Source organism: Sciurus carolinensis, chromosome 9 (genome assembly GCF_902686445.1).
Source record: "Sciurus carolinensis chromosome 9, mSciCar1.2, whole genome shotgun sequence".
NCBI lineage: Eukaryota > Metazoa > Chordata > Mammalia > Rodentia > Sciuridae > Sciurus > Sciurus carolinensis.
The window spans coordinates 90,804,306-90,828,407 of NC_062221.1; the positions used below are offsets into that span (position 1 = coordinate 90,804,306).

The 24,102-nt window shown below is 34.5% G+C and overlaps 1 protein-coding gene across 1 annotated transcript in view; it reads right to left on the reverse strand.

The window, feature by feature from the left end:
* The window catches only part of Zpld1 (zona pellucida like domain containing 1), a 46,456-nt gene extending 31,385 nt beyond the window's left edge, over window positions 1-15,071 (reverse strand). The window contains exons 1-2 of the mRNA XM_047565321.1: window positions 15,023-15,071; window positions 4,001-4,114 (exon numbers count right to left, since the gene is read on the reverse strand). Of these exons, the coding sequence (XP_047421277.1) occupies window positions 4,001-4,106 (106 nt within the window). The 5' untranslated portion in view covers window positions 4,107-4,114; window positions 15,023-15,071. The remainder of the gene's footprint in view (window positions 1-4,000; window positions 4,115-15,022) is intronic.
* Window positions 15,072-24,102: the final 9,031 nt, after the last annotated feature.

Below are 24,102 nucleotides of genomic sequence, written 5' to 3' on the forward strand. Positions count from 1 at the left end.
TTAGACACCAAAACACTGCTACTGAGCATGAAGTCAGGGGAATTGGCCTTTCTTGTCCACACAAAGGGCCAGAATATATTCCCTGGGACAATTATTTCATTATCTGCTTTTACTTCATCTTTGGGCAAAGAAAAATGCAATGGTTAAGCAAAGTTTAACAGAAAATTAGTTGATTTTCCTAACCCACACATGAATTCTATTCATTAAATCAGTGATTCTCAGTTTTATTTCCTTTGGAACTCTTTTTTTGTTTTTTTGTTTTACTGAAATATTAGTAGGTATTACCATGTATTCCCTTAGTCAACCAGGTCTTGAAAAGGAAAACAAATTTCCCTGTTAGATGACTTCAGGTTCTTTAACATGGAAGTTTTCTTTGTGATTCTCCATCCCTATGTTATTTTTTCAAACTGCCATTCAAAGTTTATTTTTAGGCTTAAGCATTTGATACAAGGATTCTGGCTTTATATCTTTGTCAGTTACTAGCTTTGCAATATTAGAAGCAATTTTTAATCCTCAGTTTCCTACTCTGAAGAGAGATTTTAAAAAGACATTGTGTGTTTGTTGAGAAGAGTAAAAGAGGGAATTTTGTGATGTGCCTACCACTCAACATATGGAGCATATTGTTTCCTTCCTTATTAGTTATTTTAAATGAAAAACAAACTACAAGATATAAAGCACAGACTTAAAATGGGTTTCTTATAACATTTTAGTTCATCATAAGACAGTGTCAGGCCTTTAAATTCCTGTCACCAAAAATCCACTTACCCTTTGGTCACACCTGTATGATTAAATACCTCTATAGAAATCTGTAAGTTTAGCCTAAGTCTCCTACACCACTACTGTCCAAAACCAGGGGTTACTACCAGAAGGTATCCATTAATTACAGAGGCCAGGTGCATTGATATGTAGATTTTACCTGACAAAATAGCTTTTTGGTACTCTGAAAGTCAATTGTATTTTGAATGTTATTCAGGGAAGAGCACAACTATAATTTCAGTGAAGAATGAGGGTTTCTCCTAGCTATTAGCTTGGGTAGTCAAGAGTTAACTACCTTTAAAGTTAGAGGGTATCTCTTTAAATTTAAATAAATTAGAGCATGGGGGTTATCTTGGTCCAAGAATAAATGCCATGGAAATTAAAGAAAATAATTCTAATGTCACGAAACAGCAAAGGTCAGATAGGGTGAGATGATTACTCTCCTCATTATTAACATTGCTTTGCATTTAGATAGCCCCTTTCCTTTCCCAGACTCATTCTCATTCTGTCTCACTGCTCAGGTCTGAGCAGCTTGTGGAGCTCCTAATGACATCACGGATGATCCTGAGTGGAACAGAAGCCAAAAGTCAAGAGGGCAATGAGCAATTAACCTTTAGGCTTATTCGTTCATTCTGTTCTTCCTGCAAAAAACAACATGCAAAAAAAAAAAAAATGGGTATTAAATAATATCTCTAAAACTTAAATTCTCTTCTGGAAATTCTAATACATTTGGATTTTAGTTTATTTTCCAAATTCAAATCTTTAATTGTAACAACATGTATGATGGGTATCTTTGTATATGTGTTAGGAAAGTTTAGATATCTGTTGCTTGAGTCAGACACTACTAAAGGTGCTAATATTTGAAAGAAAAATCCAAATTAAAATATGAGGCTTGACTTTCCCTGTTGAAAATAAGAAACTTCTCCCCCCTCTTGGCTTAAAGCATTTACTTTAGAGATCTTAGAATTTGTAAGTACTTTCTCCTTTCTTTGAAATATATATAAATCCCTTTGAAAACAAGATAAGACTTTCATAAAACTTATGATCCAGTGATGTCTTTCTCAAGAACCTGGGAGTCATCTCTTAGAAATGTAAATATCAAGGGAAATGACACCCCCATCTCCCAGTTTCTAGGAGAATGTGGGAGCCTGACATCAGTGTAAGACTTGCTGAAAAATACAAAACTACCTCCTATCATAAAGACATAAGAAGTTAATTTTTCTACTGGATAAAACCAATAAGCTAACACAGATGGTCACCCCAATTACCAGGTGGATTTAGGATGTGTGACAAATGGTGCTGTCAAGTTCTCTTACTTGAAGACCAGTTATTGCTTATCTTGAAAACATATATGTAATGGGCTGCATCTGCTTGGCTATATAAAAGGGTGAGATTTTCCTGTCTTTGCAATCTCTTACCTGTGATTGCCTGTGATGTTCATGACATTCTGAGTTTAATGCTTCTTCAATGATAGAAGTATTTTCTTTCTCTACCACCTTGATAGAGAGGATTTGGGGATTGGGAGAAGATTTTGTTTCCAATTATATTTCCCCAACATATAATTGTGCTTTACTTGGAATAATGGACTCCAGAAGATGACTAAATACACTCTCACTTGTTCTTTTTTTATTTTTTATTTTTATTTTTAAAGACTGCATTTTGATTCACTGTACACAGATGGGGTACAACTTTTTGTTTCTATGGTTGTGCACCATGTAGATTCATACCAATATGAGCACATCAAGCCTCTTAAAACATATCTCTAAAAAAGATTCAGTGACTCTGCACTGTCTACAAAATGAAAGCAGAACACTTTCATTATACCATATGATAGACAAAACATTTTTGCCAAAACAATTGAACCTATATTTCCTCAAACCTCTAGCTTTAATTAATTTTTAGACCACACAGTCAAAGAGGAGCATACTGAGTGATACCTCAGAGTTGCAATCAGTGAAATCCAATGTCAGAAATCTATCAAACAAGCAACAAAATGAGAGGCAGCTTAGCTGAGTATCAGCAGACATCAAGGAATTATTAAATATATTGGATGCATACATGAAGTAAATTTCTTTTCCATTAGCTATACACACTAGAGCATGAATAATGAATTTCCTTTAAAATATTTCATGGATGGAAGTGATGAGGAAAGAGAGAAGAAATAAAATTTATAAATTGTTGATAATTGATAAAGTTAGATGATAAGTATGAAGGCTTTTTAAAAAAAATCTCCATTTTCATATGCTTAAATTTTCCATAATAAAAACAAGTAAGGAAAGAATTAATTTGTGATATTCAAAACCATAAGCAACCTGACTTCGCACACTGTCTAGCCTTACCTTTAAGCACTCTCCACTGTGACTTCTGTGTTACTGCACATGCCATGAACTTGGACTTGGCCTGGGTTCAGGACAACATTCAGATACAAGCTGGGCTTTATTCCGAGGTAGCACTCTCACTTGTAACTCCCTTCCCTTTGCTTCATGCAGGTGTGCTTTTGTGCTACCATGCTCCAAGCACAGATTTAGACAAAGCACAACATGGCCCAAGGTATTCAGTTTTCATGGCAGACATGGAAAAGTAGTTTCTGATTCTCTAATCTTTATTTTGTAAGTGTTGAACCATGGTTCTATAACTCTAGTTAATATTAAATGACAAATACTTTAATGCAATGTGCAGAACCTTCTCACTGAGTGCAGATTTTAGGAAGCTGGGGAACATGTTCACCATTATGGTCAGAATCTCATGTCTGTTACAACTTAATGGGTTTCTGTGAATTCATCCTGCAACTAATCTGTGTACTTTAATGCTGACTGACATCTCACTGACGGAGTGTTTTGGGGGTGTCACAAATATTTCATAATCATTTTCTTAAACATTATTCCTAAATAAATCTATTTGCAGATAAGTGTAATTTTTAAAAATCAAAATAACTTATGAAAAAAGTCATCAGGCAAATTTTTGAATGAAATTAGACTCTCCCAATTTTACTACCTACCAGTCAATCTTTTTTTACATTTGCAAACAGCCATTATAATAATATTAACTTTGATGAACACTTTGTATGTTAATGTGGATATAAATTACAACTCCAGAAAAATGTCTCTAGTCATTTGCGTTTGTTCATATCTGTTTAATGCAAAAGGAGAGACCCCTGTTTTCCCCATGTATTTTAATGATTTACTATTGGAACATAATCACTCCTTTCAGAAGCAATTAGAGAATAGATTAGGTTCCAACTTACCAGGAAATCTACTGTGGAGGTTGGCATCACAGTTGTAACCATTGAACTGAGTGGATACTGGAAGCACTCTAATTGTTAGAAGCAGCAGCAGCCATATTTGTTCCATTGCAGCACCTAGAAAAGAGTTATTTATCATGTTGACATCACCAGCCTTCACTCCAAGGTGCTGGAAGGACCAAAGCTAATCTCAATTCACTTTTGGATAAGGGATCATGCACAGAATGCAAAAAGAAAATAAAATGATAAAGGTTTACTCAAATTTCCATGCAGTCAAAGCTCACTAAAGGTCTCATGGATTATCAGAAATAATTAACAAAAATGAAAACAGAGATTTGGGTTATAATACTTTAATATTATTTTCATTATTTGGCTTCAGTTTTCTAAGGGTGAGAAATTCTGACTTCTGTACTAGAAAAGCTAAGGTATAAGTCATAATGAAACAGGAAAAACTTACTATAAATAGGGAGAACTCAAACCAAACATCTGGCAGCACAGCTGGGCAGATTCACCAATTTAGAGACAACTGGTCATTTGCAATATCAACATACTTCACGCCAAAGGATTCCAACACTCAACTCACAATTCTGAGAGAATTTTCAATCTCTTCCTGACCAAATAATGTAAAAAAAAAAATTCTCTAAACAAAGAAATTCAAGACTACTCCAGCCTCTCAAAAATCAAGAGTTTGGGTATGATTTTTCTCAGGAAATACATGGATAAATCAAAAGGGAGAACAGGGAAACAGTATTGGTGAAGATCATAGTCCTCCAATAATTGCCCTTGATGAGAAATAAGTTCTGATGTGGATGTGTGAAAACATGGAACTCAGGATAAAGTGGTGGAAATTGTTTTTTAAAAGTGTTAAAGTAGGTTGAACAAATAAATGGAAATTGTCTTTAATACTTAAAATACCAGTCAGTCTAATATTTAATAGATATTTTCCTGGGTACCCTTTAATTAGCCTCATTCATTACAACATCTTCCAGAAGGGCCCAACTCGTTCTCACAGCGTAGTTTGTCTGCTGAAAAATGTCTTTCAGGTTGGTGGTTTTGGTCTATGCACAAAAACAAGAAAATAAAATTATAAAGGTTTATGCAAAAAATTGAGTGCATTTTAAAAGCTTGGGTTCTAGGGTGAAAATAGGATTTTAGCTGTCCTTAAAGATCTGCCCTGGATAATTAATCAAGTCTTTAGCAAAAGGAAGGAAATACATCTTGCTTCTGTGTCATCATTTAGAATAACAAGTTCCTGGTGAACAAAGTCACTTTGGTGAGGATGTGGGAAAGGAAGGCAGGAGTTTACTCTCAAAAATAGACTGAAAAAAATTAATTCAACAGGAGCTTCCTCCCTTTGACATCATAGCATACTTCTCAGTCACAAGCATAATGACTTTGGGAAGAACAGACATGTCTGGTTAGTTCTGAGCCCCTGGGACAGGCCATAAACAGAAGGCTCACACAAATGGCTGACCCACACCTGCTTTCTGTTGACCACATCTATACCATTATTGTCTAGTTCCTCAAGGCACTGAAAATAGAATAAGACAGCCCTGACATTTTGGAGTCTCTGGAAGACCCCTAGGGAAGTGAGCAGCTTGGTTCTGAATTCTGCACCCACACATATCTAATATCTACTCTGTACCCTGCCACTGGTCTTCATGATGGGTTCCATTAATCCCCAGAGGATGCTGGAGTTTTGAGACCCACATTGTTGTTCCCAGCATACAGTGGTGTCCTAAGGATTCAGGGCCAGAGATGTAAGTTGGTGAGTTATTTGTGATACATGGAAATACTTCTTAGCTTTTATATTTGCTCATAAGAGGAAAACACTTACTGGGTATGCACTTAGCACTCAAGGTATGTCAGGTCATTTACCCAAAGGCTCTCACTTATATTCCTTATAATGATTAGGGGAGGTTGGAATTACCATTCCACGGACAGAGGGAACAATGAGTTTCAGTAGTTTAAGTAACATGGAAAACAAATGAGGGAAATACAATTCAACTCCAGATCTTTCTGATAAAGTTGACTGCATGAGCTACCTAAACATTATCTTTTATCAAGTACGTTTAGGGATTCTTTGGGTTGTCATTTGTCACCTCAACTGTTTTTCTTTTTTTTTTTAATTTAGTTTTTCAAATTTTGTACTCTTAATCTTTTCTACTGAAAATGAATGAACACATTCTTATGCCATTCATGCAATTTTAAAATAGATGCCTTTTACAATTTGGTCATTATAAGGGAAAAATTATTTTATTAAAAATGGGGGAGGTCCTAATTTGTCATTATGACAACAGTAAAAAAATTATTATAGACTAAACTGGATACTATATTTGTGTGTGTGTGTGTCTGTGTGTGTGTGTGTGTTATTGAAGATTGATGGAAATCTCATGCTAATTAAAATAGCTTACTGAGAGTCTGAATAAAGTCTTAGCCTTACAACTTAAGAAGAGAATTGAGGTTGTCCAAAAATGGCATGCCTCCCTCGTTCACACTTTGCACAGAAGTTCCAGCACTGTCATGGAGACTAAAACTTTTAATAAGCATTTTTTCTTTTTTAACAAAGAGGCATTAGTACAAGGTAACTTGCTCTAACAGAAAATATATTGATTTTAGTATCAGCCAGTATGAATTCAAATCATTCTTCATCCATTCTTTAGCTTATCATATGAAAGTCAAGATTATGATCATAAGACTTTATAAGCTTTGAACTCACAAAGATGGTGGCATAGTCTGAGAATGTAAAGGCATTGAAATCTTAAGTTTCAGGGCCACTACATATTGTGGTGCAAGTTGTGTACTGCACAAGGACAACCAAGAGAAAGGACAGTGACTAGGCCAAAGCTCCTTTGGCCAAGTCATGTGCTCTGGAGCTAGACTGAGACACAAAGAAGTCCCATGGGCTAGGAACAGCCCTTATTAGTTGAATCACATTATTTGATTTATAATGATATTGATACTGATTTGTATTTTAATGTTAAGGTACAGTAACAGGAATTTTTAAAAGATATCCACATCTCTTATATGGGCAGTATCAATATTTTGATTCTATATAATGTTAGTAGTGTTTATGGAATTTTCAGTTAATACATTTAATTTGTATTCTACCTACTAGTTAAAAGAAAGTGATGAACCACTAATTCAAAAACTTCCCATGCTCAACCTACTTCCATTATTTTGTCTGTGTATAGAAAACCCAAGCTTCAATACATAATAGCAAACTTGGAGGTACTACCTTACCAAAATTCCTTTTTTTAAATTTTTCCTGAAATGAAAATAATTGCTTGGGACTTGGGAACCATATTAAGACTCTTTACACTCATCAAACATAGTGTCCTGGTTACTCCCTAGTTCCTGGACAGGTGCAATTATAGACACAACTATTCCAATCCTAATCTGGGTAAAAAGCTTAGTGATACACTGGTCTTCTCTGTGATGAACTGAGACCCTCATGTCTCCACTGTGGCTCTAGCAAACTCTTGTCAGAGAATCTCAGCAGAAGCATTTCCCGTCTTCTCCACTATATCTAAGTGCAGCAACCAATACTCCTGCTTGGGTGCAAACAGTGATTTACAAGACCACCTAACACAGCCAATCTTATACAATATTAATAACATTCTTAGATAATAACCTTGGAGATATGTGTACATAAGGGTTTTGTTTTTCTTACATAGGACCTTCATAAATTTAAATTGATTAGAATAGGGAGGAAAAAGAGGATGGTATATAAATTGTTGAATTTTTTAAAAATTCAGAAGTGTTGATTTAAAGAGACAACCATATCTCTTAAACTGGTCATGATGGGCTTTGTGTTTTATATTTAGCAATATGAAGGAAGTCATATACTAAGTGATCTGCTGTCAAATAGAATCTCATTTTTTATTCAAATTTCCTTGTACAATGATAACTTCTTCCAAAATATGAATTTTAAATTATTTATGTAGGATTGGATTTGGAGTCTGAAAAATGCAATTTCATTTTCAACTCACTCAATTTTATACACATTAATACAATTCTGGTATAAATATTGTTCTCTGCATTTTATTATAATCTTTTAACCTTCTCTTTATTGAGATTTATCATATACCAGGCACAGTGTGATGTTTAATATTCAACTACTACATAGAGTTTATTTTTACTCATGCTACTAATATGAAAGCTGAAGTTTAAAGGTTTTAATTGATTTGCCTAGGGTCACAGACCTACTAAATAGCACAGCAGAATTCAAAACAGAGCTTGACCTTTGGAATTATTACACTACTCTGTTTGACTTCACTGGAGTTTGTTAAATAAAATAAATAATATGAATGCCATGCTGATTTTCAGAAAGTAAATTATATTAATAATGTAGGCTTTAAATATGGTTTGAACTAAATAATTCAGATGATTGTGGCAAAATATTTTTAGTATCTACATAAGTGTCATGACTTATTTCATTTAAGCAATGAGTGCATAAAGAATATTTTTCTTTTCACGAATTGGTTTAATGATAATACTAGTGATGTTTAAGGACTGACTCCTTACCAGAATGTTTTAAGGACTTCATGCCTACTTTATAATCATGAAACAGGTAATTGTATTCTCTTTATTCTGGGATAAAGAAAACAAAGTTCCTGAAAAGTTAAGTAACTTTCCCAGGGCTAAGCAGTCAGTGATAGATGCAGGATTCAAGGCCAAACACAGTGATGCCAGAAAGCACCCCAACCATTGTGTGAAACTGCCTTCCAGAAAATGATGCATGCAGCATTAATCAAATGGAAATTTGATATTTACTTGGTGAAATGATCAATGTAGATTTATTCTTGCAGTCATTTATTAAGTAATTATTGAATGCTTGCTTGTGCCTGACACTGTCAAGGGGGCAGAGGTAAAGCAACTAAAAAACTTTTTATAAAAAGACTTACATTCCAGTGAGAGAAGTCAGAAAGTACCAAACTCCGTAAGTAAAGTATGGAGTATATTTGTGATAAATACTATGAATAAAAATAAAACAAGAAGAATAATAGGATGTTCTGAGTGGAAGGGAAGGAGTATTGAAATTTCACCTGGGATAACCAGAGATATATAATCAATTCATGTAAATAAATCTTGGGAGGAAAAATCTTCAATTATAAACTACCAGATCTTCTGTCTTGAATTTGTACTTCACTATTTTTTCCTATTTAGGCACTTACCAAATAAAAAAGACTTTTTTAGTGCATAAATTGTTCTCTGGGAATAACTCAGACACTTTGGAAAGCTGCATTAACCTTTTCAAATGAATAAGGGTGGCTCTTAGTGCCTGAGAAAAGTAATTTATTAAATAGAACCCCTGTGACCTGAAAGAAAAGTGAACATGTTCAAAAGTATCTTTATCTACTCAAGAAATAACTTTTGCTGAGACAAATAGACTCAACAATTTATCAAGGTTTCATGGTCCCTTAATAGTATTGCCTTCATATAGGCCAACATGTAGGATACTGTTACAGTTGAGAGGAAAATATAAAATTCAAACCAAACATCATTTCTTTTCCCTTTTTTTCCTTTTTATTAATTCATTATAATTATACAATATAGTGTGATTTGTGGTTGCATATTCTACATGCACACAACAGAAGAGTACGATTTGGCAAATTTAAATCCCCAGTACCTCTCCTTTTCCCTCCCCTTTCTTTTCCTCCCCGGCCCCCAGTCTCCTTTCTCTACTTTACTGATATGTGTAGTCAGCACTTCATTGTTGTGACGAACACCTGACAAAAGCAGCTTCTGGAGATTAGGTTTCAGCCCTTGGCCAGCTGGTTACAAAGAAGAAACATCATGGCAGAAGGGTGTGGGAGTGTTACCCTGCTCAGTTCATGGCAGCCAGGAAGCAGAAAGAGAGAGAAAGGAAGGGACCAGAGAGGAGATGGAGTCCCGAGGGCAGGCTCCTGGTGAACTACTTCCTAAACTAACCTAAAGCAGATTTTATAAAATTAGAGACAAGTTTACAAAAATATAGATTCACAAAAATCCAAAACGGGTTCTTTGGCATTGGTAATGCCCCAGCCCTCTCATTCCCTGGCTTCCTCTGCATTTTCACCCAGCTTCTCTGCACAGATGTGAGGTCCCTGCAGAAGGCATAGCCTCATTCCCAGGGCTTCTGTATCACCCATCCAAGAAAGATCAGAAGCAATTCATTAAGGCTTAAGTGACTGAAAGTTGTTCAAAACACTCGCAGAAAAAGGGAGAAGAAGAAATGTGTGCTTTCAATGGAGATCAAAGTTTAAGTTAAAGAAATGAAGGCTTCCTCCAGCCTCAGCAGTGACCATCAAGCCTAAGTAAAGAGTAACTGCCACTTCACAGGTAGGCAACTTTGTTGCCGAGTTAAGCGTCAAGGGGTTACACAGTCCTCCCTCTGGAGAAAAAGGACATACTGGCTTACTCTCCAAAATCACAAGTTTTAAAGTGCTGGAGACCATAACTCTTTAATAAAGAAACATGGTTTTTGATGGGGTTCCTAGACTAAAGCTCTATATTCTTTATTTCTAAGTTGCTCTTGGACATTAAAGGCAACATATATATTAAAAGAAAATGAAAATATAAAATTGTCATCTGATATATCCATTATTATCTATATAAACATTATTTAATTTAGAGTGCCCTTGTCTTGCTAAACAAAGAATAAAACACCATGTACCTTCAGAATAATGCCTTAAAGAAGGAAATATGTTTAGCCATCAAAAAGACATTCAGAAATGTTATGGTTCTGAAGATGCTGATTTATACCACGAGGAAATATGAATGCTAAAGTCTGCTCCTGAGGGAAAAGCCTACCTCGATTTTCTCTGACACGAAGTGAGTGCTCATTTATTTCCCTTTGCCTGCCCTCCCCATCTGTCTTTCTATGGAGGGTTTCCTCAAGTAATCTGATGATTAAATAATCTACAGTATGTAGTTTAGAACATTTATTCTAGTACCTTAGTTTTGGGGAAGTAGGGGAACTGACAGATTGAACTACTCACTTTGAAAGTGTTTTCATAATAATTCACTAGGTTCCTTTTTAGGATACTCACATGCTTTATTATTCTGAAACAACTTTGAGGGTGTATTATAGTACCTTGACTTCCTTCATCCTTCATGATGTGTGATTAATCACAACTTAATAATAAAATGATAATTTAACTAGTTATCTAAATGTCCATTCCCCTCTAACTAGACAGTTGACTATTAGTATGACTATTTGACAATGAAAATATTTCTTTCTTAATAGAGATGATTTACAAAATATATCTGAGAAGGCACAGCCCAGAGGGTAGCCAATCACATTGGACACCATGCTGACATATTATGGCTGAATATAACACACTTCCCAATAATCAAAAGTATATTTGTGGATACCAATAATGAATAATGAAAATATAACCTCGTGTCAAATAGTATTCCACTATTTGAAATCCCTGCATAAATCCATTCCTCATTTATCTATTCTACATATTTTTGTTGAGCAGTTTCTAAGTGTCAGGCTTTGGGTACAGAGGACCCAATGCTGAGGAAAACAAGCATGGTCCTTATCATCACAGAGTTTACAGGTGAAAGAAGGAGACAGTCATTAAACTATTAATCATACACATAAAAATCTACTTATCAATACATTTGGTAATGGTATGGAAGAAAAGTAAAGGGTGCTTCAAGAAAGTTTAACAGTATAACCTAACTTCTTTTATTTTTCTTGGCAGTGCTGGGCATTGAAACCAGGGCCTTGCACAAGTTGAGCTAGTGCTCTACCACTGAGTTATACTCCCTCCCGGCCCTATCAGCTAATTTAAATGGGAGGTGTCAGAGAGAGATATTCTAAGAAGCTCCATAGTTGATAAGGATTGAAGGATTGTTTGGAGTTAGATGAAGACTGAAAAAGGTCCCTCTAGGTAAGGCTTACTGCAGAACTATCAGTCCCCAAATTTAAGAATGGTAAATATTTTGTGAAACTTGAAAGAAGGCACATGGTCCTGAGCAGAGAGGAGAGGGACATGAGATAGGTCTGAAGGTATAAACAGAGATTCCCCGACACATTATTTTCCTAAATAGAGTGAAAGAGGAACCATTCAACACTTTAGGGTAGGTGACTAGGATTGTAATTCCAAAGGTGCAGTGAAATAAAGAAATTGAAAATACTCCATTTATGTATTATGTGTTAAAACACATTCTACTGTCATGTATAACTAATTAGAACAAATAAAAAAACAAAAACTATTACTCAGAACAGGAAATAACATAATTTTGTGTTGAATTTGAAGTGAAGAGTGAGCAAAAGAAAGGAGTTAAGAATGGCTTTCAAGTTTATATCTTGATCAGACAGGTAAACAGAACATAGATCAAGGTCTTTCCTTAAAGAAGGGACCAAGATACCAGGGAATTAGGGCAACATCATGGAAACCTATTTTTTCTGAACAGAAACACAGCTATCATAAAGATGAAACATATTAAGAGGCAGTATAGCAATCTCACTTTAAGTTGTGAGTCTATGTTGGTTTTCACTTAAGAGTGTTACAAAAATACTGACAGGAGAATGTTCCTGACACACTCAGAGGAATGGCATCCTAAAGAGCAATTATGTCCTACAGCTACCCACACTGCCAAAATTACCCCTGAAATTCCTTAAACTCTACTCCTTTGTGAAGAATTCCTAAGTAATATAATAATATTTTTGAATGGGTTTCCTCCTGATATTTCTGTAACCCCTTAGCTGTCAACCTCTTGAGGGAAATGAGATCAGATCCTATCTGAAAAGGAAAACACTGTCTATTTTTAACTTTCAAAGAGTCTTATTTTAAACTTAAAGTACAGAAAAACGGACATAAAGGCCCATGATTTTTGACTGCTGGAGATAAAGGGTATTTTGGCTGTCTAATATCTGGGCTTGGAGCAAGCCTTGGAAGACTGAACACAGACTATGTACTAAAATCCACACAATATGTCATACATGTAGTGCTCTTTCCCATATGAAGCTGCTTAGAGAAGAAAGGAGAAGCAAGAGTGGTTAGAATCTTTTTAAAAAGGTTTCTTTCTGGCCCCCACTTGAGATAAAAATAACCAGTTAAATAAGTAGAATCTGTAAGTCAAAGGGTCATATGCCTTGATTTTTGTCTGAAACATTGTAGAAAGCATCTATCAAGCTACCTGTGCCAACTTGAGGGAGTCAGAGTTGAGAGGCAATGGAGATGGACAGATCTAGATGGAGACTTGGGAGCATCCCCTGTAGTCTTCCCATTTGGCATGGAGACTACAGTTAGAAGTTCACATAATGCCACAAGAGAGAGAGAGATAATAGAAAATTGAGATATTTTATACCTTGCTGAGAAGCCAAGAGTTGTGGCTAGGTACAGGATGGAGGCCCAAGGTCAGGGGACAGCTGGGAATGTGTTAGAAGTTCTAAGGACTGGCAGTACCAAATTGTGTGTAATCACTGGTAGGAGGTGTAAGTCTCTAGAGGGGGAAGAGATAAATCACTGTACCTTCCCCATTTTGAAAAAAGAGACTGTAAGTTAGGTCAGCCATAGCAGACACAATAATGGCGTTGGTGATACCTAAAGGCCAAGTTGATGGGAAGCCTCCAATGAGGTCAGTTAGGACCATAAGATGGTAAATAAAATAAATACCTTCATCAATGCCAGGACAATATAATTTTTTAAAAAAAATAATTAATATATATGATGCTTGCCACATGCAATACACTATTCTACACATTTAGCCATATTACATTTTACATGTCACTGAAAACTTACGTGATAGGTATTATAATTGTCCCTATTTTACAGATGAACACATTGAAGCACAGGGGGGGCAAGCCACTTACACGGGAAGTGGTAGAAATGGCATTGGATCCCCGGTAACCTGGTTCCAGAGTTTGTGCCCTTAAATCTACATTCTGCAATCTATCTACCTTCCCTTTCCACATGTGAAACATGAAAAAATTAGAAGGGAGTTGAGGAAAATGTTGGCAATGACTTAATAGTTATTTCCTAAAGAAGCTAAATTTTAAAACAAAGCTTTTTTGGCAATACTAAGTGTTTCCTACCATGGGCAGATAAACAGACTCATGTAATTTGAGTTTACTTAAAAAGAAATAACAAAAACTTCATTTAGGTATATACAAGATATAAATTAAATTTCTGTACAAAATCTCATACAGAAACACACAGATTCTTACGAGATCTTCACAGTTTTTACTTCCTAAAACGAGATCTCTATCTTTAGAAATGGGATTGTTATGATTTGGATGTGATATATCCCCAAAATCTACTGTGTTAATGCAGAAGGTGAAATTATTAGATTATGGGAGCCATAACTACTCAGTAAATTAATTCATTTGATTGGTTAATAATTTGAATGGATTACTGGGAGGTAACTAGGCAGGTGGGGTGTGGCTGGAAGAAGGGATAGGGAAGTGATATGACATTGGATATTGTATATTTTGTCCCTAGTTCCTCTCTCTCTCCTTTCTTTCCTCCTCCACCTTCCCCCCTACCACCTCTTCCTCCTCTTCTTCTTCTTCTTCATCTTCTCCCCCCCACCTCATCCTTCTTGGTTGCTATGAACTGAGAAACCTCCCTCCACCATGCCTTTCCACCATGATGTTCTGCCTCATCTCAGAATAATGGAGTCAACTAATTATGGACTGAACCTCTGACACCACCAGCTCAGAATAAACTTTTCTCCCTCTAAGTTGCTCTGGGAAGGTATTTTGGTCACAGTGACTGAAAGCTAAAACGGGGACCAACATTGTTGGTGTTTTATTCTCAGAAGCTGGAACCACTACAGTCAACACAGCTTTGAGTTACGGAAATTTCAAACAGATAACTACTTTTCTTATCTTTCTATTTTACTCCATCCATTCATTGTGGTCATAATGGTGGATGTCGAGTCATATAAAAATAAATTTTAGACATTTTGATCATTAATATTTTGTGTACAACTTATAAGAACAGGAATCTCCATTTAATCATTAAGGCATTTTTAATTTCAAGAAAATTACATTAATTCACAATAGTATCTATTATCGGTTACCTGTCAATATTTTTCCAACACATCCAAAATGTATTTTATAGTTTTTCAACAATCCAGCATCTAAAAAAAATTGAAAAGGATAGAGATATGATACAACTAAAAGCAAAGTTTTATGTATTGAGTTTTGTCGTTCCATTTCCTTATCTCTTACTGTGTATAAAATTCCAGTGCTCAGATATCATTTTATATCAGTAAGAATTCTGTGGTCCCTGTCAGAGAAGACTGCTATAAGAAAATGAAAGTTTCTGAAAAACTGAGAAATACTTTGAGCTGGATGAAAAGACATTCAAATATCTTAAGAGTCAAGAAAAGCAAAATATACTCAAATGTTAAAAGATGCAAGGTTGAGGTTGCAGAGAGAAAAAGTAGGTACTGTGTAACCTGATTCTCAGGGATGTTAGATACTTAGGTTGTGTAAGAGGAGTTAAGAGAGCTTATTTAATTAATTTATCAAGTCTCCCTGTAGGCTACAAACAGAGTTATGCTGTGTGATGACTGCCAAAAGAAAACCAACCATTATGCCAGTCAAAACCTTTGACTAGTAAAAGCTGCAAGATGCTTAGAAGATAAATACATTTCAGGGAAATTACCATCACTTGACCCCAGAAATATGTAAGCACAGAAGTACTTAGGAGAATCAAAAACTAGAGAAACTCTTCATTGTGCTAAAGAATATATGCATGTTGGTATTTTGGTTAGTTCAAATATGACCTGTTTAAATAACAAGTTAGAATAAAAAATTCTGACTTAAAATCTGTAACTAAGTAAAAATTTTACAATGTTTATATAAAATTGAAATGTTATCAAGATTGCATATAGTACTGAGATATTTATAGAGCAAACTTAATTTTTTAGTTTTCAAGCATTACCTAAACACTTTGAGATGGTTTGTTGTAACAAATAATTATATTTCTTCAAACATATTTAACTATCCCCTATAAAAACTTAGTATACTGGATGTCCTTTTCAGAATCTCAATTAAGTACTTACATATTTAAGATTTTAAAAATTACCTAAAAATGACTCTAAAATTCTAGAAAACTCATAATTTGAACTTTAAATCTGGAGGAATAATTGGGCTTGGGAATTTATAACTTTAGTTGAATATTAATCCTTAAAACTTTTAGAATATATTTTCAATAACTCAATGTAGGGCATCATAAATAACTCATAGTAAACACAGAATAAGTAGTGTTTTTTTTTTTTTTAAGAAGCCATGTTCAATGTAAAATTCACATCTTTAAACACTAAAATCACATACTAGATTTGATTATATATCAAGGAGTTGCATGGGAACTAAAGTCAATGAAAGCAAGGACTATGCATACTTAAAATATTAAATGCCTTGTCCTTCCTTTCCCTCTAAGAAAAGAGAGTCGAATTTGTGAATGCTAAATGCTAGTCTGATGTGACTTCACTAAATGCACAGAGGATATGTTTCTGTTCTCAGATTTTATTCAAAAGGGAAACAGCTTAACTAATTGCATTAATAATATTAAAACAATATTAAAACTTCTATAAAAATAGGAGTCTTGAAAGATTTCTTAGGAAAAAAAATGCTCTACCATCAGAAATTGTGACTTGGCCTCCCAACAACTTCCTCTAGAGGTTGATGTTTTGCTTTTGTGTTGTCTGTGTTTCGTGTAATATGACAAATGTCACATGTACTCACACACCTTTGAATAGATATAACAATGGTCTATCTTAGGCTCTGTCACCAATTGCCTGTGTGCTTTTGGGGAAGTCATATGGTGGACCTTACGATCAGTTACCTCATGTTCTAAATGAAGTTTCAGACTACAGGATATCTGAGATGATGCCAGCTATCAAGAGCCTATGACAACGGCAGGAGAAAATAATGATAAATTCCTCAGGGACTTCTTTCAAAAAATCACCTTCCTTATTAGAAGTTAAACTTTCCTGCATCAAGGAAGTTTTGGAGATGTTCTATTGCCTTCATGCTCTATCCTCAATTATGAGGTAGCACCCTCATATCCACTTCTCATTATCAGAAATAAAATCAGCAAGAGATCTCACAGTTTAATCTCAGTGGTACTAAAGAAAAGCATCTTCCCTTCCACTTTGAGACAGTTTGGTCCTTACTTTCACAGATGAAAATGGTAAAATTGTGCAGAAAAAATAATAAATTATTGTTGGTTTTATAATTTAATTTATTTATCTGCATGGCTACATTTTTGTTTCCCAAAAGTCTTTAGGATGCAATTATCATGCAGTAAAACAAGTTGTTGATAATTTACAATAATATCTTACTCCACCTGAAATACATTTTCAACCCTGCTTTCATTAAAGTTCCTGATTTCTTTCATTATTTGTCGAACTGTTTCAGGGGATGTAATATTAACCTTTATGACATCACACTGAGGAATTCGGAGAAGCAAACAGAGCCACCTTTGTTTTTTAGGTGTGGGAATAGATGCCTAGTGGCCAAATGTTTTCCCCAAATAGTTGCATGATTGTTATAAATAATATAAAAGGAGATAACAAAATCAGCTCCTGAAATAATAATTTCTAATATTCGGAGCCTATCTGTGTGCTAATAAAAAATTACATCCACAGAATATGGTGCTTATGAACATGATGAAATCAGATCCAAAACTGTTTTAGCCCGTTAGATCAGTTAGCTATGTCTATACACAAAGGTGTTACTTAAAAAGCAATGTTGAAATCAGGGAGAACCTAAAATTTGAATCCTTGACATTAAACCCTTCATTTAGGACCATTTTGTTACTATTTTTTTGGATTCTTAAAAATCATTCATGGATCACTGGAGATGGCCATTGTATCAAGAACTTACTTAAAAGTCAGTGATTAAAAGGTAAGAATTACTTTTGTTTCTGAGTAGCAGCAGTATTTGTGACTTAAAATTGTTCATCAAATTTTTAAAAAATGTATGTGTATAGAAATAAGGCCAGATATTAAAGATTAGACTAGTTCAACTCTTGTATATTTGAAATTTATAATAAAAATTCAAAAACAGGTAACTTTTTCTAATCATGGTGTCTTTTAACTCACTTTACCTTTCTTAAACTCTCTTCTTATTGATACAATGGGAACTTACATAATCTAAATGACTACTAAATATAACTAGGTTACAGAACTTGGTAAAAGGGCATTTCATCTTTTAACTAGATGGATTAGGTAAAGATGCAGAAATCAGACTAAGTTGGAGGATCAAAGTCAATGGTGTCAAGGGATTGGAGGATGAGAGTTCCAAAACAGAGGAGAGTTATTAGCTCTTAGGAAGGTGGCTTATGAGATTTTGAATCTAGATGAGATGAACATAATTGTAACAAAATTATAGTCTTGTAATAACCAGAGTTCAGAATATAAGACATAACTCTAAACACAACTTTCAGTCCTGCCTCATCAACCAAAAATGCCCTCTGGGATCTGAAGCCCTAGGCAAGTACCAGAAATGCTGCTGGCCCTAGTTAGCAAAGTAAGTCATCCAAGCAGTGGATCTCAGTCATAGGGAAAAAGACCTTGAAGGGAAATGGGAAGGAAGTGAACAGAGGGATGTTACTGTGGATGAAACTGCAGGTAATGTTGCATTATAACTAGTAAGCGGGGCTGTCTGCAAATTTGAACATAAATCCTTATAGGCATGGATACCCCACCTGTTTTATGGAGAACTATCTAGAAACCAAGGCTTATCATGACAAAATTGTCTTTGCCCCAAGACTTACACTAAAGATGTTACTCAGCAATAGGTAATTAATTTCCAAATGAATTTCATTGAGTGTTTAGTTTGATCCATTCATTGGACAGTTACACGAAAAAGATGATACCTAAATGGAACTTGAAGAAGAGTAGGGATTAGGTCTTTCAAAAACATAAAATGACCTCAATTTCTCCTATAATGCAACATTGGAAAATTAAAATAACTTAGCTCTCTTCATTACAAACAAATTAAAGCAATGGAAGAAAGAACAGATTTTTTGTTTTCCTTCAAATTATCTGTACATCACTGGAGAGTTTTATCGATCCCTTGGAGGATGTTGTACAAACCCTGCTGAGGATCATGGATTTAGATCAGAACAATCTCACAATAAATATTGTGCTAGAATATTCAGTTAGCCAGTCAAAAACAGTAATTTTAATGAAACAGAGTAGAATGGGATAGAACAGGAACAAATGGAAGAAAGAAAATTTCAGAGATCACTGCGGTGTACTATTTTGTGAATATGTATATATGTGCTGCCTATGAATGTGTGTAGATATTAGATCACGATGTAAAATATTTACAGTGAGTCACAGGCAAAAAGTTTGAAATTCACTAGTTTAGAACAAGGTAGAACATGATACCCATGAACTGAATCTCCACACCTACCAATAGGTTTTGACTGACCTGAAAAAAGGCAAGAAAGAAGAAATTACCATTCTAATACTGAACTGCCCTTGAAAAAAATGTGGAGGGAATGTGAATTTCCCAAGATCAGGGTAAGAATTCAAAGTTGGATTATAGAGTCTGATTCATTATTTATGAGTTTATGTCTTAGAAGGGTGTTTGTTATACATAGTATATAAATAGCAAGGAGGTAGTGGGAATACAGATAAGACCCTGGTTTGTGAATTGAAAGAGAAAAAAAGGAAGTTTCCTGGAAGGGAATTCATTTCTAGAGAAAATTTTTTTCACAAATGGAAATCTTTGATGGCAGAAAAAAAAAAAAGAAGAAGAAGATGCAAAGGAAAATAGTCAAGAGACTGAAGAGAAGAGGACAACTTAAAACAGCAGTGCTTTCTCTTTTGCTCAGTGGTGCAACATGACAATTAAAACACAGTAAATGTTTTTCATTCAGTTTCCTGATAGATGAAAAAAAAAAAAAAAAGCAAAGAAAAGGCTTACACAGAGCAGATAATTAGTAACTATTTGTTGAGTCAACAAAGGATTAGGGTTGGCATTTGGGGTTTTTTGCTTGTTTTGTTTTGTTTTGTTTTTTGCAGGGATGTAATAGCACCAGGACAATCAGTTTCTCTGTACCACTTTAGCAACCCCCATTTTGAAGGCAGCTGTGTGTGTGATCTGTAGCCAAAGGACAGAGAATGAGCTATAGGAAGACCAACTCCCAGCCTCTCTCTCATTGCACCACACTTATATGCCACAGCACTGGGTAGTACAAATAAGACCTACCTATTTGAACTCAGGATCTCTGTTTAAAACTCCATGTTTAAATCTCTAGTTCTCTCTGCTACTTGAGTGGAACTCATTCATCATGTGATTTTATCTAAGAAATAGTCCAACTCTCACTTGTTCGGTAACCGTATCAGAAAAAACTAATCTTTGAGAATTGTGTATGGTCAGAAAATGCAAATTCATTTTAATTTTTAATAAAGATCAATTCTTTCTTTCTTTCTCTTTTCTTCCCCACCCACCTCCTCTTCTTCTGTGGTGCTAGGGACCGAACCCAAGGCCTCATGCGTGGTATGCTAGGTAAAGAACTCTACCATTGAGCTAAATTTACAGTCTCCAAATTTAACTTTTAACTGAAGAAAAATCTTATAAAAATCATCAGGAAGCCAAATAAAAATGGGAGATTAATCTTCTCTATCCATAGGAAAGTTCTCTGAGCTAAAATAACACAGTGGTCTCCACCCTGACTGCTCATTCAAATTACCTGAGGAGTTTTAAGAAACAGATGCCTAAATCTCTCCCATAGTGGTTCTAATAAGTGTGTAGGATTAAGAAGTACTGAGTCAGAGGAACAAGGTTTAGCTCATTGAGATTTCATTTCTAGTTGTCTTTTTCAAATTAACAAGCACATTTCATTTCCCTACCACGACTCCACAGAAGAAATCTAAAAACAGAACTCTGAAGAAATGACAATGCTCCTGACGTTAACTAACAAGACAGCTTAGTCTGAGCAGGAGTTAGCCAGTCAGTCCCATATAGCATGTATGAACCCGCTAGAAATGGATTTTTAAATTTTATTTTATAGAGTTCTGACGTAGAAAGTGAAAGCTATTGAATCAAAATTAAAACATTCATAGATGTAGTAGGGAATCCTTTCCTACTAGTAGACCTTATCCCCTGTGGCTCTTCTCTGATCTAATGATAAAGGATTTTGTATGACACATCACACCAAGGATGATGAACACTATAAACAGACTGCTGATTATGCCATGCCCCTTTGAAACCCACCATCATTTCCAACACCTTTCAGGAGACAGCCCCCAACTATATAACATGGCAAAAGAGAAAGAAAGATTCGTATTCATTTGCCCAATCTTAGATCTATTCACTCATACCTATCCTATCCACTAGAGACTTTCTATAGTTCCCCATAAGAGGTTATTTTTCATATCCATTTCTTTGCTCACTTTGCTACCTCAACCTGGAAAGCAGCTCTTCCCAGCTTCCTTTCTCAATAGGACTGTCTCTCTAGTCAGCTTCTGGAGTCTGCTCACACATAGCTCTTCTTTCAAGACATTTCTCCATCAAAATAACCCTTCTTTCTTGTAGAATTGACCACTTCCTTTTCTACATTCCCACCAAAGTAGGTCTATATTCTATAACAGCAGTTCTAAAATTGTGCTCCATTTAAGACAGTTTCTCATAGGTGGCACTATTGACATTTTGGACCAAGCAATTCCTTGTTGTAGAATATTTAACAGCATCCTTGTCTTCTACCCATTGCATGCCAGGAACATTCTCCCCTCTCCAAGTCATGATAACCTAAAGTGTCTCCAGGCATTGCCAGTTGTCTCCTGGGAGGCAAAATCAGCCTCGTTGACTTGAATCTACTCTTTGTTCTCCCCTAATAAATCTGTAGAATTCATGACAATATAAGTATACATTAATCTTGATATTTAGGATCTAGCAAAGTACCAGATCCACTGTAGAGTCTCAAGAAATATTTATTAATGAATCATTATCATGTTACCAAACGAATAGTACCATAAACATCAAAAGGTTGATGATTAAATGGATAGACACTTAGTTCTGACCAAGATAATCCTTTCCTGTATAGATATTCTATCACTAATAAAATTAAAATTTCTCAACATGAATCAAATTAAAATTGTTTTTGTTCACCCATCACTAGAAATAATTTATATTGATTTTATATGTTTTAATATGAAAGGAAATGGGATTTGGTATCTGGATATTGATTTGAAATTTTATCTCTGTATGTAAAACTCATGAATTAAAAAGTGCTTAACTTTAGTTGCCTAATTGGTCAAGCATGTTTTTAATGTTCTGGGAGTATTTTTATGCTCTATAAATGGTTTTGATTACTTGGTTCACTTTTTAAAATTTTTTCAGCTACTACTTTTTATGCCCTGTAATAATGTCAGTTTTTATAAGTTAAAAATAGCACAATTTTGTGTCACCTTTCACTCCATGAAAATGATGGCACACATTTTGATTGAACTCATAAAACAAGGAATTTTAGAAACCAGAAATACATTACTATACTTTAATTTTAATGCTTATTCAAAATGAGTTTCTAGAGTTTCTGTGTCAGAATTCAAATATGCAAGCACAAATACATATAATACACAAATACACATGATTTTTAATGTGTATATTCTATGAATGATTTAAAATCTATATAGATTAGTAACTTTTTAACTTATGCAATTACTGTAACTAATTATATCCAAATCATGATAAATTGCATTTGAAATAAAATGTTAGTCATGAATTATTTCCAATTCCATAATATTTCTTATCTAAGAAAAAACAGTCTAATTAGAAAGTATAACTCATGTAATGTAAAGAAGATTTATATTCTGTAGTGTCATGATAGTATGTTCAACTGAGAGATAGTGTAGCTCTATGAACTCTGGCTATTTCTCAGTTAATCACATTTAAGCAATTATCATACTTTAAATTCTAATATATGACAATAAGTGGTACTCATTCTGTCTTACTCTTTTGAATGATGCCATTTTTAGTTTAATGACTATAATGTTAGAGAAAGTTTCAACTTAGCTTCATTTTATACAGAATCTTCACTATACAAATAAATAAAGCCATTGACATTCATTTGGACTCAATGGTCTTAACCAAACTAAAAATCTTTGTTTTTGCATTTAGCATCTGGATTTTTCACATATATAGCAACATAAAATTATTTAAAATTGTCCTAATAATCAAATTTTAACTTTGATGTGCTTATGACTGAGCAGTTTTTTTAAAAGATGTTTTTTATTTTTCAAGAAAAATATTCATCAAAATCCATGTATATTTGTAAATTTTGATGTACTATTGTATTATATACTGAGTTTTAGAAAATAAATGCTTTAAACCAAAGGAATAGTTAACTATGGCCTGCATGCTGAATTTTGCCTACCACCTATTTTTGTATGACCCATAAGCTAAAATTAGTTTCATGTTTTTTTAAATGTTTGAAAAAATCAGCAGAAGAATAGCATTTCATTTGAAAAGTAAAAATTATATAAAATTCAAGTTTCAGTGTCTATACATAAAATATTGTTGGAATATAGCTCATTTGGGTATGTTTGAGCTATAGCAACAGATTTGAGTAGTTGCAACAGTTCCACAAAGAAATATTTACTTTTGGGCCCTTTATGGAACAGCTGAATGAAGATGCTGTAAATATTTAGTATATGACTATTAACACATACAGCATCTCTGTAGTACAAGACATTTAATACATTTCTGAGTGGATTTATTTCATCAAATACCATCGTTTTATTATTTTATTGTGCCTTAGTAAAGGTCGCTGGTTACTAACAACAAAATACTTACCATGGCTCACTCAGCATTTGGAAAGGTGTCCTTGAACTGGCAAAGTTGATGGGCTGCTTTTGTAAGGTATACCTTTCTTTACCTGATCATTGAAATCTTGAGAATTTGGAAAACCTGTAACTTCTCACTTGAAATCAACTTAGATACCTAATAATAATCAACAATAACTGAATCTATAAAATTCAGCCTAATACTTAGCCTTGTTCTGTCCTAGAAATGCTATTGTGTATGTCTTCCAGCCATGCCATTTTGTAATGAAGACAAAGAAGAGCAAAGCAGAGCAAGTCTAATCCATAATCTTGACCTAGTTTACATTCCAATTTAAATACGAAGGGAAAAAATG